The sequence below is a fragment of the Polistes fuscatus genome, unplaced genomic scaffold (assembly GCF_010416935.1).
Source record: "Polistes fuscatus isolate 324 unplaced genomic scaffold, CU_Pfus_HIC Scaffold4, whole genome shotgun sequence".
Lineage (NCBI taxonomy): Eukaryota > Metazoa > Arthropoda > Insecta > Hymenoptera > Vespidae > Polistes > Polistes fuscatus.
This window is the reverse complement of record NW_025113118.1, coordinates 5,746,620-5,764,211: the sequence shown is the minus strand read 5'-3', so window position 1 is coordinate 5,764,211 and position 17,592 is coordinate 5,746,620. Positions and strand designations below refer to the sequence as shown.

At 26.4% G+C, this 17,592-nt stretch overlaps 2 protein-coding genes across 6 annotated transcripts; one reads left to right on the top strand and one right to left on the bottom strand.

Moving 5' to 3' along the window:
- Positions 1–3,720: 3,720 nt before the first annotated feature.
- On the bottom strand, positions 3,721–13,272 carry LOC122520650. 4 transcript variants are annotated; one of them, XM_043640835.1, is made up of 14 exons: positions 12,840–13,272; positions 10,668–10,865; positions 10,200–10,565; positions 9,691–9,940; positions 9,445–9,596; positions 9,108–9,355; positions 8,856–9,026; positions 6,835–7,052; positions 6,671–6,745; positions 6,340–6,595; positions 6,042–6,179; positions 5,674–5,960; positions 5,492–5,584; positions 3,721–5,417 (listed from the first exon to the last, which is right to left on the bottom strand). In XM_043640835.1, exons 2-14 carry the CDS (start codon positions 10,859–10,861, stop codon positions 5,304–5,306), a joined length of 2,562 nt encoding a protein of 853 aa, XP_043496770.1. In that variant the 5' UTR covers positions 10,862–10,865; positions 12,840–13,272; the 3' UTR covers positions 3,721–5,303. The 4 variants fall into 4 exon arrangements, with proteins under 4 accessions (XP_043496770.1, XP_043496767.1, XP_043496768.1 ...); XM_043640832.1 differs by lacking the exon at positions 12,840–13,272 and adding an exon at positions 11,974–12,021 and having other exon boundaries at positions 10,668–10,887; XM_043640833.1 differs by lacking the exon at positions 12,840–13,272 and adding an exon at positions 11,974–12,007.
- Positions 13,273–13,313: 41 nt separating this feature from the next.
- Positions 13,314–17,569, top strand: LOC122520648 (mitogen-activated protein kinase p38b-like). Of its 2 annotated transcripts, none has more exons than XM_043640828.1 (10): positions 13,314–14,014; positions 14,575–14,704; positions 14,784–14,842; positions 14,935–15,076; positions 15,150–15,312; positions 15,373–15,444; positions 15,929–16,008; positions 16,642–16,720; positions 16,833–17,006; positions 17,082–17,569. In XM_043640828.1, exons 1-10 carry the CDS (start codon positions 13,911–13,913, stop codon positions 17,159–17,161), a joined length of 1,083 nt encoding a protein of 360 aa, XP_043496763.1. In that variant the 5' UTR covers positions 13,314–13,910; the 3' UTR covers positions 17,162–17,569. The 2 variants fall into 2 exon arrangements, with proteins under 2 accessions (XP_043496763.1, XP_043496762.1); XM_043640827.1 differs by lacking the exon at positions 15,929–16,008 and adding an exon at positions 16,341–16,420 and having other exon boundaries at positions 13,317–14,014.
- Positions 17,570–17,592: the final 23 nt, after the last annotated feature.

The window sequence follows — 17,592 nt, the reverse complement described above, 5'->3', positions numbered from 1 at the left end:
TTATTCCGATATTTCGCATAACCTTAAAATATCAAATAAGTACTCCAAGTTGGAAACCACTGATCTATATGATCTATCGAGATCGTAACACGATAATACTCTTATTTTTCTTCTTTTAATCCAACCAATCAAATTTCTTCAAACGTAAGTACTTATAATAATAATTTATGTTTGATCAAAGCGTTTTCGTAGGGTTCAAGATCTAGATCCAAGATTGATCTCGATTAAAATATCTTTTGATTTTTCTTTACTTTTTTTTTTATTTCTTTTTTTCGTTCGAACGTCAACGAATCGCCTTGAAATTAAAATCTATGCGTAAGTCGTAGTCTCTTCGACTAACAACAACGATTTAAAAGAAAATACGAAGAATAATGAGAAACAAATATACTAACAAAAAATATATACATATATATACATATATATATATATATATATATCAAGCGAAACGGTACGATCGAGCCATATGATTTCATCAAAACCCCATACGAATTCTAGTCGACAAAATATCTGCGCTCGCGCACTGCGCCACCTATATTTTTTTTTTTTTTAATGCGTTCAATCATTATTAATTATTATTACTTAATAACTCGTCCTTTTATCGTATTAGTTATTATTATTATTATTATTATTATTATTATTATTATTATTATTATTATTATTAATTATTAGTTAATATTATTAATTAATATTATTATTTCCTTCCATTACGTAGATAATGACAATGCCATAGGCATTTCGGAACATGCAGCGCATGACGATGACAACAATTGCACAGAATAAATAATTAAAAATGAAGAAAAAAAAACTATTCACGAGTCGTCAAAAATAATAAAATTATTTTGCACAATTATCTCTTTATCATTCCACTTAATTTTAAACTTACGTACGATGCAATGCGAAAAAAAATTATACATGCATATATATATACGAAAGGTAGAAAAAAAATTGCAAATGGTGGACTCGTGAATGATCTGTGCAATCTCTGTCACAAGTAAACGCAGGAGCTTACTGTTTGAGCTCCTACATATACATATTATTACTCTTGCAAATCTTTATTTATTTTTTTCTACGAGTCTAAGGTCGTATAATCTTTTTGTTTTTCTTTTTTTTTTTTATATATAACATTTATAATAGAAAGAGAAAGAGAAAAAGAGAGAGAATAGTATTATTATAACTCGTGTGTACCTATTGAACATTGCAGCACGCGCGCATTATATGCCGTGTCTTCGCGATAGCTTTATTTCCAAAAAAGAGAAAACAACACAAATTTGTTAAATATATATATATATATATAAAGAAATATGAAAATATTGAGAAACGTGAAAGAAAATAATAAGAAGAAAGATTTTTTTTATTTTGTTTTTAAATTTTGTAGGTACATGCAAGAACTTGATCTGTAAAAAAAAAATAATTTTTTAACGATGAGTTTTATAGAATTAAAATGATACGGGAACGTATAATTAAAAATTGTATAAATGCATTCTGAAAATATTGCTAAAACCGTCTAATAATTTTAAAAAGTATAATTAAAAAATTTCTATATGAAATTAATTTAATTATTATTTATTTTAAAATAGAATATATCATTGGTTCTTGCATACGACCTCGAAGAAATTTTGAAAGAATTTTCTTTTTCTCTTTTACGAAAAGAAGCCATGCGCGAAAATCCGCAATACTCTTCCGATATATCTAAAAATAATAATAATAACAACAACAGCAACAACAACAACAACAACAAATCGTCACACGCGCACAAACTGTGACGTGTTAGAAAGATACGAACCATTCCAAAAAACAGTATTGAAACCATTCCGCCTCTCGTTGATCTTCCTCGAACGCGTTTGTTCGAATCCTGTGTTCCCACTTCATCCCCCATTTACCTTTCCTCTTTCTCCCCACTCTTTACTCTTTCTTCGCTGGATCTTTTCCGCGTCCTCTTCGTTTGTCGAATAATTCCAATTAGATTCTTATAGTACTACATATTTTTAAATAACAAATTTGATGATTTTCAAAGTGAACAAAAATTTTCAAAGTAGAGATCTACTTTACCGGCCGATCTATATCCGATCGGAATGGATCGAAATTTAAAATGATCTAAATATTCTAATTAACATTCCACTGTGAGAAGATATTAAAAATCTCTCTGTTCTGAAGTATTATATACAATTGCGTTTAAGAAATTGTTAAATATCGCGAGAGATATTTGTTCATTTCTTATTTTATTAAAAGTATTAGAAAGAAAGATGGTCTTCGATTTGCAAGCAATTCGTTCGTCTTTTTTTCTTTTATATATACACATATATATAAATAAAACCATTACTTTTGTGGATGAGATAAGAAAAATTATATATATAAATATTTCGTTCTCTCTTTGTTGCGAGCGATTTGTTTATCATTTCTTTATTTTTTTTTAATTAAAAATATTTGGTTTTTCAAAAAATAAAAAGGAAATAATTAATTTTTTATACATACATATATATATACATTTTTGTTAATTTTATAAAATTTTAATTATTGATATTAAACAATTTAGAAAAAGAAATATTTTTAAGAAAGGAAAAAAAAGATATACAAATGAATCGTAAGCCACACAAAGCAAGTTTGAATTCCAAAAAAAATGTATTTTTCATCGATGCGAGTGATTTCGACGACCGTAGAGGCTCTGTCTTTCTTTCTAATTTTTTCATCGAATTAATCTTATACATCTAATATTGGAAAGACTTTTACGTTTCTGAGTCTCTCTTTAACTCGATATTTCCCGTTCATTATCATCTCATCATCATGTTATCATCATCGTTATTATCGCTATTATATAATGCTATTTTTATTTTTATTATTATTATTATTATTATTATTATTATTATTATTATTATCATTATTATTATTAGTTATATACGAATAGACGAATACTCTAAAACATTTCACAAGATGACTTCTTTTTAAAATAATTGTGTATGTATAATATGTAATCTTCTTCGCTTATGCGAGAATATAGTGCGCCCTCAGCAATCGCAGCAAATTTACTATTACCGCAGACACAGAAAATGAAAAAAAAAATGAATTTGTTATAATACATGTAATATGTGTATCTTTGATAATAGTACGGAAGAAAGAAAGTTTTTAAAGAGAACGAAGATAGTGTGAAAGAGGGAAATGATTATTTATGAATATATATTTACACTATATACGTATATCAAATGCGATGTATATTTATGTATGTGCATGCATTATCACGTATATTCATTCTCACGTAAATGAACCTGGCCTGTGTATATATATATTATATACAAATATAAAAATATACTGAACAAAACGAAACAAAAAAAAAATGAAGAGATAAAACGTGTGTACATGTGATCATCATGTACCTAATGTACAATTAACACAACACGAGTATATCCACAAATTATACTTGTTTCGCGTTAATAAACGGATCAATCCAAAATTATTATGTCTTTTTCTTTTGTTTCTATCCCCTATATATTAAATTAATTTCATTATTTATTAAATAAAAATATAATTTGTGTGTGTGTATGAGATAGTAATTATAAAAGTAATATATTAAATTAAAAATTTTTTTTTTTTAAATTAATTTATTGCATTATGCGTATAACAATCTTACTATACGGATTATACAATAAAATAACTTTTAAAAAATTTTTAACTCATTAAACTATTATTTTTATAATAATAATAATATTAACAACAGTTAGTCTATTATTTTTTATCTTAATTTTCACTTTATTTTTATTCAAAAAAAATTCTCAAATATTCAATTTCTCAGAAAACTTATAATCACATACTTACATAGTTATCGTATGTTACAATAGCAAAAAAAAGGGAAAACAAGAATACTTCGAATCTTTTTAATTCAATTTGAAAAATATTTGTTAATTGTTTAATCAAATATATTAAGTACTCCATGCCCCACATGAAAAAATTTGATGTGTATAAATCGAAAATGGAAACATGAAAATATTATTTACTATACAATGGAATAGTAATAAAATCTTTATGCAAATATATGATCTTAGGGCAAGTCCAAATTGATAAAAAGATAGAAAATTTACAAGATCTTATTATTATAATTATTAATTTGTTCAAGTTCAAATTGATAAAAAGATAGGAAGTTTACAAGATCTCATTATTATAATTATTAGTTTCTTATTATATACGATATCGTGATATCTTCATTTTTTTTTCTTTTCTTGTTTTTAACTTTCAAAATAGTTACAAATGTATACAAGATGGTAACATTGTGTACAATCATATATGTTAATATTATGATACAGTATTCACTTGGTTTATTTTAAACGTAATCCTTTAATTAATTGAATTTGATAATATTAAACAAGTCTATATTACATTTGCAAAAGAATTATTAAATGAAAGCTGTAAAAATACGCATCTTTTTTTGTACTGTCAAATAAACGTCATTGGAGGATCTATGATCTTTCTTGGGTTTAGGTAACTTCTAAACATTATATTCTTAACATATAAATTCTTCTTAAGAATCGAAGTCATCGGCAAGTGAAAATTCTCTTACAAAAATAATTCAACTTTTTAATATTAAATTTAAAACATCTTTTTTATTTTTCCAAAAGACAGAAACAAAGAAAGAGATAGGAAAAACGATATTGCTTCATTTTATTGTATGTAATATTATGATTGATTAGATGTATGTGTTAATGAAGTGAATGTGCGTTTTTAAAATTCTTTTATTTTTAAGTAAAGAAAGTAAAGAATCTTTTTTGTTATTATTTTTTTTTCATTTTTGTTTTTTTCGTTAGATGAACACGTAAGAGAGATCTATATTCTTATGTATAAACTAACTGGAAAATTCTTCGTTTTACTTCTATATACATAACTTAAAAAAAAAAAACAATTAAATAAACAAATGAAATGAATAAGGTTCCAATTGAAATTTTCTCATGAAAGTACTGCGACATGGGAGGAAACCTTTTCTGATGTATAAAAAAAATGATTACATATACTATATACCCCACAATTAGTTTCATTAATGCTAATCATTCTCTCATTGTGTGCATTCCTAATGTAATAGACTATGCATATATATATATATAGAGATATATATAAATTAAATGTTATACTTGTGAAAGGAGTTATGAATTTTCTTTTTTTCTTATTCATTCCCTCGAATATAATGTTAGAGTTTTTTATTATAAAAAAGGCACGCGTCAAGTCTGAATTGTCTATCACATCTTCTACCTTCATATTATTAAATCGTAAAGAAGTTTTACGCAAGGATAATCAAACTTTATATTATTTCTATCATTACGTAATCATGCAGGTTTTCCATGAACACGAAATCTGTACAAGCAGGTGTATTCCAATTCTCCATGATTGCTATGAATTCTTAACTCTATGTACTCGTATGGTTTTACAATTTTAGTATTCTATGTAGAACAAAAAAAAAGTATATATAAAAATGTTTGAATCTTTTTCTACTTCATTCTTAAATTCAACTTACCTGTACAGGAAAATATTGTAAGCTCTCATTAGAGTCTATAAATTCATAATCACCAAACATAACTGGCTCAGGATCATTCTGATCGGTTAAACCCTATGGAAAAATGCAATCACATATATATTATTTAATAATATATAAAAGAGAGAGGAAGAAAAAGAATATAAAATATATATTTTTATTACCCAAACGTTGAATTTACGCGGTGCACTTTCCATTTTCTCACTTGGTAATATAGATTTAGCTACATGCTCAATGGTAAAACCAGTTACATATATTGAATATCTCAATTTAATCAACAAGTATCCCGGAAAACCTTGAAATGGCCAACAAGCACCGGGTTGTATCGGATTTCTTTGTATTACTGTTCGAGGATTATTATTTTCAGAATAAATTGTCAGACCTAAAAGCTTTAAAGATCTTGATTTGACGCTATACATTTGAGTACATCGTGTACTAATAATTTCTCCCCCTAAAAATAAAATTCTTGATTACTGTAAGAATTGACTATACAATAGAAATAATTATTTTATTATGCAATATTTAATTTCACCTGCAGTTTCTAAAGCATAATCTACACGTCCAGTTTTATCAGCATCATATATCTTTAATCTATCATTGATTATTTTAAGAATCTTTTCATCCAACGAACCACCTTCTTTAATGGCATAATTAGCACCAATTGAAACATCTACAAATCATATTAACAATGATATATGTGCCAACATTTATGATAATGAACTAATAAATAAAAAATTAGAAAAATGATTTTTATGATTTATTTTATATTAAAATTATTTATATTATAAAATAAATCATATTTAAAAAGAAAATAATATTTATTAATAAACCTTTATCTGTGAATAATTTTTTTAATTTTTCAAAAATTAAGGAAAAATCCTTCGAAGAGGTAGTACTTCCAAAGTATTCCCCTAAAATATTATCGACCTCTTTACGTAAAGTTTCAGGTACAAGAAGCTGTTTATTTGAATCACAACACGATTTTAACTGTGAATAAAGCTCACGCAAACTTTGAAGTTCCACGACTACATTACTGGTATCAGTTTTAAGATTACTTATCCTATTTTCTATTTCCAATATTTTTTCCTATAAAGAATAAATTTTAAGTATCTGCGCTTATATGAATTACAATATATGTATCAATAAATACCATTCACTTACGTTAACTCTCTTCCAAACATCAATTTCATTTTCTTTTTGATTTTGCAACATCTGACTAATGTTTATTAGGTACTCCTAAACATAGGTAAACAAATTGAAAATAATTAAAAATTAATTTTTAAAAATAAAAGAAAAGAAAAGAAAAGAAGAAAAAATATACTTACAGTTGAATAAGAATCTTCTAGTTTAGTTATTCTGTCATTTAATCTATTGATTATTATATTTAAATTATAATTGCTGCTAGTCGAATGATCTTCATTTTGTGCACTATTTTCCACAACCCTTTGTACATTTTCTAATATTGTATTTGTTTTATTGTTACTTGCCGCTTTAACTTTGAGAGTAGAAAGGAATGATTGAATGTATGGCATCCCCCAATAACCTGGAATAATGTTTACAGTAATGATAATATTTCCTATAAAAACAGATTTCATTATTTTAAATTATTATTCCATTCTCTAGTTACAGTATTGGTACCAAAGATAAGAAGGAAACAAATTTGATATAAAGGATTTAATATTTTGGCATATTAATTTTTGTATGTAATGCGATTACTTAAAAAATCAATAAAAAAGACACTGATGTGCTTAATTCAATACGGTAACTGAGAGAAGGATAGACGAAGGAACTCACCAATCTGATGATTGATCGCTTGTGTATGCCCAAGTTGTTGAGGCTAAGAAATTCCGCCTTATCACCAGTTGAATTATCCTCCTTCTATCCTTCTCCCATCGTATATGTAATATTTTTTTACGAATTTTTTATTTAAAAAAAAAAAGAAATAGAAAAAAAAGAACACTTATAAGTGACACCCTGACGTTATCTCACTACACAAATTCATTTATTTATTGCGACCACTGTTATGTACATAGAAAAATAATTTCTAAGGTATGAACGTGCTTACACAGAGACTTTATAGAAATAATGTAACAATATTTACATTATGATTAACTGAAAGTCAATATTATTACTTTTCCATTAATATATATGAAATAAATCTTTAATATTGATCAAACAATTACAGATAAAAACTCAAATAAAAGCAATATTTGTAGATATTAGTAAATCTCAATTGACATCATTGAGAATAGCAAGAAAATGCAATATATATATATTATATATTATTCATATATATACTTACATATATAGAATATATTAATAAATTAAGTGCTCTATTTTATAAACTCTCACATATATTAATAATAATTTTTTATACAAATATATAATATAAGCAAAATTAAATAAACTCGGTAAATAAAGAAATAAAGCAATCAATGAATAACATAGGATATTGTGACACAAAAAGTTAAATTTAAATATACTTAATACTTGTAGAAAAAGTCAATATATTTAAAAGAGAAAAAACATCTAGTAAGTTATATGAAGAAATCAGTAACAGAAAATGTAAAATTGTGTATATAACTAATGTTACTGACAGACATCCAGCCATTATTAGGCACGACCGCAACATGGGAATCGTTTATTCAATCATCATCACGAAAAGGATTTGTTTGAAGCCTTTTAAAATGACGATTACAAAACTACAAATTTATTGTTAATTTTAAAAATCTTTTTACCAAAAAAATTTGAATATCACGTATAATTATATTCATTACTATTTTATATTAATATAAAATGTAAAGATATATCTTGTGTGATAAAACAGAAACTTTTTTAACTAAACAATGTGATACACATTAACGATCGTGCCTAAGAGCCCTTTGTTTTTTATGTAAATATAACTTTCAGTTAATCACCAGATCAAATTCCAAACAGTGTTAGGTACTTTTGGCAAAGACACGTTCAAATTAGATGCAGGTTCTAAGAAATAATATATAATGGATTTGAAATATCCTGAAAAGAACTCGTATATAGGTAACGTTAACTTGACAATTTCATTGAAAATATAATAAACCGTCTCGGTGACACCATAGTGTATATTGTGTAGATAGTCCAGGTAGATAAAGGAATGCTTTAACATGAAGTAAGCACCTGCAACAAAACGAAGAAGCAGGCCAGTCTAGGTTTACCTGTCTTTCTGATGTTCTTCCATGAAAGACACTAATGAAAAAACTATTAGTTTGGATAATAGAAAAAAAATATTAATTTTTTATCTAATATCAAAATTTAAAATAAAGCTTTTCAAAAACAGGATATTGTTATAAATTAATTAAAAAAAACTCACCAGCTAAAAGAAGCAATGGAATTAGGGAAATCCATATAATTTTTGATCCAAATATGCGTTTCCTTATACCTGAAAATCTGCTCAACACCCAACAATCAAACAAAAGTAGTTTGATTAATCCTAAGTAAACAGACCGCCCAATAAACCACCATTGTCTTCTCCAATATGATTCTACATATAAATCAAAAACATTTTTGATTCACTCTATTTCGCTTTATATATAATATTGAACTAATTAAAAAATAACAATACCATTATAACGAATGGATTCATGATGAGTATAATATTCTCTTTTTCTGGATGTTCTAATTTTAAGAAATTCAAGCGATTTAAGAAACCAAGCTACGAGAAGTATTTTAATTTTTAAAAATGTTTGCGTTATCTTCCATCTTTGAGTATTTGGAAGTGAGGTTGATGGCATGATTTCATCTAATTCTGTATCAGAATCATATCTATGAGTATCATTATAATCTACAGATGGCTTTGTCCACGAAGGATACCTAGTCAAAATAATATTTAAAAAAAATAAATGTCACTTAAATATATGATTTTATCTTGTCTTACCTATATTTTAAAATCAATTACAAACCTTTGTCGGATACTCTGGGAATCCATAGATTTTGTAGAAATAACTTTTCTATGCATTGTATATTGTTCGATATGTGTTTTTTTTGACATTGTTGATCTTGATGAAAAATTAGAAACACTGGCACGTGATGAAGTAGATAGATCATCTATAGACTGTGTCAAATTGAAAAAAAAAAAAAACAAATATATTAGATATTTCCTAGACCTATATTTAAAAGTTTAGACAACATTATACCATCAAACTTACTACAAGATTTTGATCAATTGTATCCTTAGGACCAGAAGAATCTAAAGTGTCACCTAATCCACTTTCAGATGTAGCTAAGGATGATTGCCTCAAGCCCTCCTGATTTGGTGATATTATATTATTGGTATTATTACTAGAATCCGAATGTATTGAACATCTGGACATATTAGGCATTGCAAGTATACCTGGTGCTATTTCATAACGACATTGTGACTTTTGTGAATAAGTATAATCTGTTTTTGGAAATTTGCTGAAATAATAAGAATAGACTTTTTTGTGAAAATATGGACTGATTGTTAGTTAAAGAAGTTTACAAGTACAGATTGGTTTACTTTAAAATGTTAATGGACAAATTGATATTGAACGATATTACGCATTTTTTTTTTTTTATTCTTTTTGAGTGACATTTATTTATCTCTCCTAATTTACGAACATAAACGAACAAAAATATATATTTATATAGTGGTAAGAGCTTAAGATAACTATAATTTAAAAGTAACTTTACTTACTTCCACCATTCTCCAGCTTGTTTATATATCTCATAGGCAGAGCCTGGTCTACTTGGTAAGTCTTCTCTTTCTCCTTCTTCTGAAGAATAATCACTGCTGACTACTCTATGCGGTGTTATACTCTTACGCATTTGTTTTGGTGTAATATCGTTTGTTTCTTCTTTGGTGTCATCTTGTCCGTTTAAAAATATTTGTCGTTTAGCTCTCTGGCGTTCTGAACGTCGTTCTACTTTTTTAGATGCCACGGACACAGAACTATCTGATTGTTTATCTAGATTTTCTGATATAATTTCTGATATAGGTTCTTGTACATTTTCAGTTATTGTCAGCATATTTTGATCACGCGCTTTGCTGACACTACCTGGCCTAAAATTTAACCGGTAGAACAAAAATAATCAAAAATCATTCTACTTTTTAAATAAATCATCTTATAATATTTTTCACAATACAAAAATAATTGAATCATACATCGATCTACTACCCGATCTTGTAATAATTCTAGCTTCTGCAGGAGTATGCGATCGTTCTCTACTTATACTTCTTAAGTCATAATGATGTTCCGCTTGTTCGGTATCTACCAAAACTTTATTTGGTACCAATGGTGTATGAGAACGAGATCTACTTCTACTTCGTAATTCATAATGATGCTGTTCACTTTCCATTTTCCTGCCAAGTTATGAGTAATAATCTATTTACATAAATGAAATAAATAAGAAGACAATAATAATGATAACAATTTAATATTATATCCTAATATTCTAATTTAAAGAAAGTATAAGTTATAGAATGGTATCCTTTACTAAAGGCACACTCTGAGTAAACCAAAAATCTTTGGCTTGAATTAACAGAAACATATGTCTAAGTTTAGCTAAAAATAGTCCCCCTCCACTAAGGTAGGAAAACAGCCCTCTCAACTGAATTCCTATTTCTAGCCCCCCCTACTCTCATTCTCTTTTCTTCTCTTCTCTTCTTTTCTCTTCTCTTCTCTTCTCTTCTCTTCTCTTCTCTTTCTCTATATTTTCTTACTTATGATTTAGAAATTAAATTTAAGAATTAAAATCACCAGAAATGAAAAATATCTAGAATTATACAAAGCAAATTGTGTACGTTTATATAACTATTAATTCAAAATACAATAAATATTCAATACAAATCTTAGTGAAACTTTTAATAAATTCAAGGATAAATTCTTTTATGCACTATATATGTATAATGAAAAAAATATCATTAGGAATATATTACATGATGATTAATGAAAATATTTTTTAATATTTCTAACGTTTGTTTTGTATTATCATTTGTTAAAAATATTAACCGAATACGAGAAAGAAATATATACATGTTGCATAACATTACATTCTAATTATATATATATACTTAGAATTTTTTAAATTGTATAATTCTCTAATCATGAACGAAAAAAAATTCTAATGCATTAATAATTAGAATCTTTCCGTTAAATGAAAGAACAAATTCAATATTTACCCTCCTATGATACTTCTCAAAAACAAAATACTAATCCACTTAATTATTTTTATTGTCACATATTATCGCATACACGCATTACATACGTGCGTGATCTTTAAACGATAAACCGTATTTTTAAACCTTTAAAACTGATTACAGATTACAAACGCCATCTCGTAAATAAAATCTAACAACGATACAAATATTTGGTTAGATTCCTACCATAAAATTCAGATTACTTTCAAATAAATCTAATATCAAATAAAAATTTAATTTTTCATATATTATATATAAAATAGTTACTTACAATTTAACATATCTTTTCTTTTTTATAAAATAAAAGAAAAGAACTTTTTATAAAATTCGCGGTTTACTTTACACAATTATTTTCATTAATTGAGCCACACACACACACAACACACATATATATATATATATATATATAACGTGTATCTATATATATACGCATATATATATATATAAATATAAATTAAAACTATTAGACTAGATTGTTTCCTTTTTTGAATTGCATTACATATACGTTTTAACATAGAATTATTACGCATGAAAACTGACAAACTCTTGTTCTCTCTCTCTCTCTCTTTCTCGTGCGTGTATGCGCGCGCATCGTATATTTCGTAAGAAGAGTGGGTCTTTAAAGATAAGTGGTGGGGGAAGGAAGAGATAAAACTGTCGCCCAAGGAGTATGACGTAAATTTTGTATAAAAACCCCCATATATGAATCATGGTGTATCCGCTTAATAGGTCTACTTGGCATATTACATTAAATGCTATATGAACAAAGATATAGAACATTCATACAGATACATTTTTACAACTTTCATTTATAATATAATAACAATAATAATTATAATATATTTACTAACTATGCCTATAAAAATTAAAAATAATTTAATTATACTTACAGATTTTCAAATATAAGTTTTTATTAAAATTATATTAAATCTTTCACTTTTTACAATTACTTTTGTAATTCACAATATTTTTTTCGCTTATCTATTCTTACTAAACTTACTAACTAGCTTATCATATTCTCATTCTTGCTAAAGCTTACTAAGTCGATATCTTATTCTTATTACCTTGCTTATCTTATTTTTACTCTTACTGTATTTTTCTTACAACTATTTTGTTATTCCTCTTCTTGAATCTTACCTTCAACGTTCTTGCCGCTTTATTTCACTTGTTTTCAAATAAATTCTACCTACATTGCTTATTTACTTTCTTACATTCGCTCACTTATTTAAATCGAACCGTTTGTCGCTCATCATTTTGCTTTCTAAATAAATTCAATCTTTTACATTAAGGTTAAGTGCATGCTTTAAGATTAAAATACTTTTATTGTAGATTGTAATTAAAATGCGATTGGTTTCCTACTTTGCTCATAAGAATAATAACGACATGATACGAGAGAACAAATAACTATTTACGGTGCATGTATAATTATGCATTTAGAAGTCGATAGTGACACTGTTAGCGGATTAACTGGGAACTACAAGTCGAATTTAACCTAATATTCGTCTCAACTTTGTATTTTTTTTTATTAATTTTATCAGTTAAATAATTTCTCATAAAAATTATAATAATTTTTAATAATAATCGTTGTTTGTCTTGTGATAATCATAGAAAATAATTAATATATATTTTTAATCGATGTGCATGAATATAAACAAGAAATAATTTTTCTATGTAGTAGACTAATCAATCGTGATTCTTTGACTTCTTCAGCTTTGTAATTGGTTAGTAAAGAAATCTCTTTTGTCATTGGCTATTTTTGTAACCAGTCTAGTTAATTCGAAGAAAAGAAGCTTAAACTGTAGTACTTATAAACTGTCGCGTTTAATCATTCTTCAAAATCTTCACCTTTCGCGTTCGGCGATGTAATATATATATAATATATATATATACACACACACATTATAGATATATATATAATAAAACATAAGTGGAAATTAACATGTGAGATTAAAATTTTTCTTGAATCGATATGTTATGATCGATCATATATCGATGTTTTTACGAGTATCGTTAAATTAATTTTCATAGAATGTTAGAATGATTCGGAAATGATCGGATCATCTTTAAATGTGAAATCTTTCAAGTGGTTGTCATTGTTTCAAGTTTTAACATCATCCTTATTGATTCTTTTTATCGTGTAGTAGTGTGTGACGTCTAAACAGTGCGTATCGTAAACTTGAAAGTTTGATTAAGAAAAAGTCCTGTAGTATGCCACAATTTCATAGAATTGAAATTAATAGGACGGAATGGGAGGTACCAGAAAGATATCAAATGCTTACTCCCGTAGGTTCGGGAGCTTATGGTCAAGTTTGGTAAGCGAGGAAAAATATATATATATATGTATATATAATAAGTAACATTGATCTAATAGATAAAAATCATTATATGATTATCACTATGATAATACGTTATTGTAACAAATATTTTTAAAAAATTGTATTCGGTAAATATCTAATTTTGTATATTATTTAATTAATGATAATATCTCAATATGTACGTGGTTTTTTGAGCCATTAAATTTGTGACCATGAACCTATGGTTACCTTGACATTTTTTATTTTTCATTTACCTCTTTTTTTCCATAATTTTATTTATTTAATTAATTTCTTGTAATATCACATTTTTTGTTTTCTTACTTAAAATATTTTGGAAAGTTCTAATAAACTAATAATTTTAGAATATCGTACGAATGTGCTATTTTAGTGTCAAGCTGAGTATAATTAGAATATTTGACAATACTTTCCACCAGCTTAAAATACCAAAGAAATCTATTTAAAACTTTTCTACGTTATAAGCGTTATAAAAAATCTCATTTTATGCTTTTTCTTAATTTATATTTTTAATACTTTAAAATTTTCTTATAAATTTTTAGTTCTGCAGTAGATACAACAACGAATCAAAAAGTTGCTATAAAAAAATTAGCTAGGCCTTTTCAGTCAGCTGTACATGCAAAGCGTACATACAGAGAGTTACGTATGCTAAAACATATGAATCATGAAAATGTAAGTAAGGAAATATTTTTATTCATGTTATGTTAAAGGTTTTTTAATTTTTTGTAAAGCTTACATTGTGTAAATGCAGGTAATCGGTCTATTAGATGTGTTCCATCCATCTTCATCATTGGAAGATTTTCAACATGTGTAAGTTTCTTTTATTACTAATATTGCTTCATAATTTTCATGCGGAATGTAAATATTCAAATATAATTTCATATAAAAAATTGTTTATACAGCTACCTAGTCACACATCTAATGGGAGCAGATCTCAATAACATTGTTAGAACACAAAAACTTTCAGATGACCATGTGCAATTTCTTGTATATCAAATTCTCCGAGGTTTAAAGTATATTCATTCTGCGGGTATTATTCATAGGGTATGATTATTACATTTAATTTAATGAATAACTTTTTTAAGATACAGATTATATAATTTTTATCTTGCTTCAGGATTTAAAACCATCAAATATAGCTGTAAACGAAGATTGTGAATTAAAAATCTTGGATTTTGGTTTGGCCAGACCTACAGAGAATGAAATGACGGGATATGTTGCTACTCGATGGTACAGGGCTCCAGAAATTATGTTAAACTGGATGCATTATAATCAAACAGGTCAGTTTTAACTACTCTTGTAAATGTTATAAATTAATATAATTTTTGTATTATTTTCAGTTGACATTTGGTCAGTTGGTTGCATAATGGCAGAATTACTTACCGGAAGAACTTTATTTCCAGGAACAGATCGTATCCCTTTCAAATTACATTTTTATACTGTATTATATTTCATTTTTCTTTTAGATAAGATTCTGCTTTTTGTCACTAATATTAAGTCACATTTATTAACATCAACATTCTCCAGAAATCTGTCCTTGTTGTTGTACTTTGTCTTGTCATTTACACAATTTAATATTATTTATATTATAATATAGTTGCAATGCATCTAATCTACAAGCTATGCTTTTTGCTAAGGATCTACGTGGCTTACATGGACATAGGATAATCGTAACGATATGCTGCACTTGCTTATATATTAGCGTTTTTTTTTTTCTTCATTTACCTCTTTATCTTTTTTTTTCTCATTTAACATAATACCAAGGATTCATATCAAAGAAATTATTGATATATATGTAAAACAAGTTAATTATAGAAGTTTTTATTAAACTGCTTGATCTAACATAATTATTCGAGTAAATGAAAGAAAAGTTTAGTGGAACCTTAGCAAGAGCAGATATTCATCAACTGAATTTAATAATGGAAATTCTGGGTACCCCACGCGATGAGTTTATGCAAAAAATATCATCGGAATCGGTAAGTTGTTTTCATCTTCTTTTCATTACAGCACCTCTCTATTTTCATTTTAAACATATGCCTTACTATCATTGTACATATTTATATAACACTCAAATTCTGACTACTTATATTTCATTAATTAAATTGCAAAAACATGTCATGTCAATATATAAAAATCGATTTTTATTTACAAAATTAAATAACGCCATCTGCATGCCTCAAACTAATAATTATTTGCCAAGGAAACTTATAGCATGTTTCTAGATAAGTAGAAATCGATTGAACGATAATTTATTAATATATTTCTGAAGTAAATTATGCTTTATCAAACTTACCTTAACGCTAAGCAGACATTGACCACTTAACACGAGTTCTTGTGCTCTGTGGTATGCCCACAGAAGAAACCTTGAACAAAATTACCAGTCAAGAGGTAAATTAAAGTATTATTTGTAATCATTAATTTTTCATAACATTTGAATGTATTTTAAAATTTATAACGTAGTATATAATTCCTATAAAGATATCAAACTTATGTATCATTTATTCATCATTTAAAAATTATATTTATTAGCTTTTAATGCAAATAATATATGAACCAATGTGTCCAGTAAATGGTAAGTAAGTGATAATCAATGTAAATTTTATTTACAGGCCAGAAACTATATACAAAGTTTACCGCCCTTGAAGAAAAAAAATTTTAAAGATGTATTTCGTGGGGCTAATCCTTTAGGTATTATATTTACCTTTAGAAATTAACTATGTCAAAGCGAGCTTTGATTTATACTTAATGTAATCTAGACAAGAATTTAAAGTTATAATAATATTTTTTACTTTATCTTCAGCAATAGATTTGCTTGAATTAATGTTGGAATTAGATGCTGAAAGGAGAATAACAGCGGAACAAGCACTAGCTCATCCATATCTTGCACAATATGCAGATCCAACAGATGAACCAGTATCATTACCGTATGATCAAAGTTTTGAGGATATGGACTTACCTGTAGAAAAGTGGAAAGGTAATATAATTTATTTTCAAGAATGTTTTTTTATCCTGTACTATTTATATCAAGAGAACATTTTTATTGTTTTAGAACTTGTTTATCTTGAAGTGATTAATTTTGTACCTCAAACATTACCTGCGCTATCCTCGACTATTGAAGCAGCTACGTAGAATTTGACTAATATAGGGTAACAATTTTAAGCACATTGTAAGATAATACTAATATGGAAGATTTAAATTATATATATATATATATATAAAAATATATATATAAATAAAAATATTTGTGTATATAATTCATAGTATAACGCAAAGTATTAAAGATAAAAAATGTATATTTTTATTAAGTTAAAAGTTAAATGATGATAAAAACACTAATACTTTCTGGAATATTGCATTAAAAACATTTCATTCCTAATATGTGCAATAATAATTTATCAAATATATTTCAAATAAAAAGAAATATAAATAACTATATATAATATGTGTAACTATATGAATACTTCAAATTTTGGCGCGCTTGAACGGTAAAATTATGAATGGTTGCCAACATAAAAAAAATAAATATGTTAGACCATACCCAATGGTTGGAAACATAATTT

Bases quoted from the DNA above. Each gene is read 5' to 3' on its own strand.
- LOC122520650 (XM_043640835.1), bottom strand. From the start codon at position 10,861: ATGGAAAGTGAACAGCATCATTATGAATTACGAAGTAGAAGTAGATCT. The intron at 6,746-6,834 runs GTAAGTATATTT...ACCTATGTTTAG, and splicing joins TAGAAGATTCTTATTCAACT to GAGTACCTAATAAACATTAG. The intron at 6,180-6,339 runs GTTTATTAATAA...TATGATTTGTAG, and splicing joins AAAATTATTCACAGATAAAG to ATGTTTCAATTGGTGCTAAT.
- LOC122520648 (XM_043640828.1), top strand. From the start codon at position 13,911: ATGCCACAATTTCATAGAATTGAAATTAATAGGACGGAATGGGAGGTA. The intron at 15,077-15,149 runs GTATGATTATTA...ATCTTGCTTCAG, and splicing joins CTGCGGGTATTATTCATAGG to GATTTAAAACCATCAAATAT. The intron at 15,445-15,928 runs GTATCCCTTTCA...TAGCAAGAGCAG, and splicing joins TTTATTTCCAGGAACAGATC to ATATTCATCAACTGAATTTA.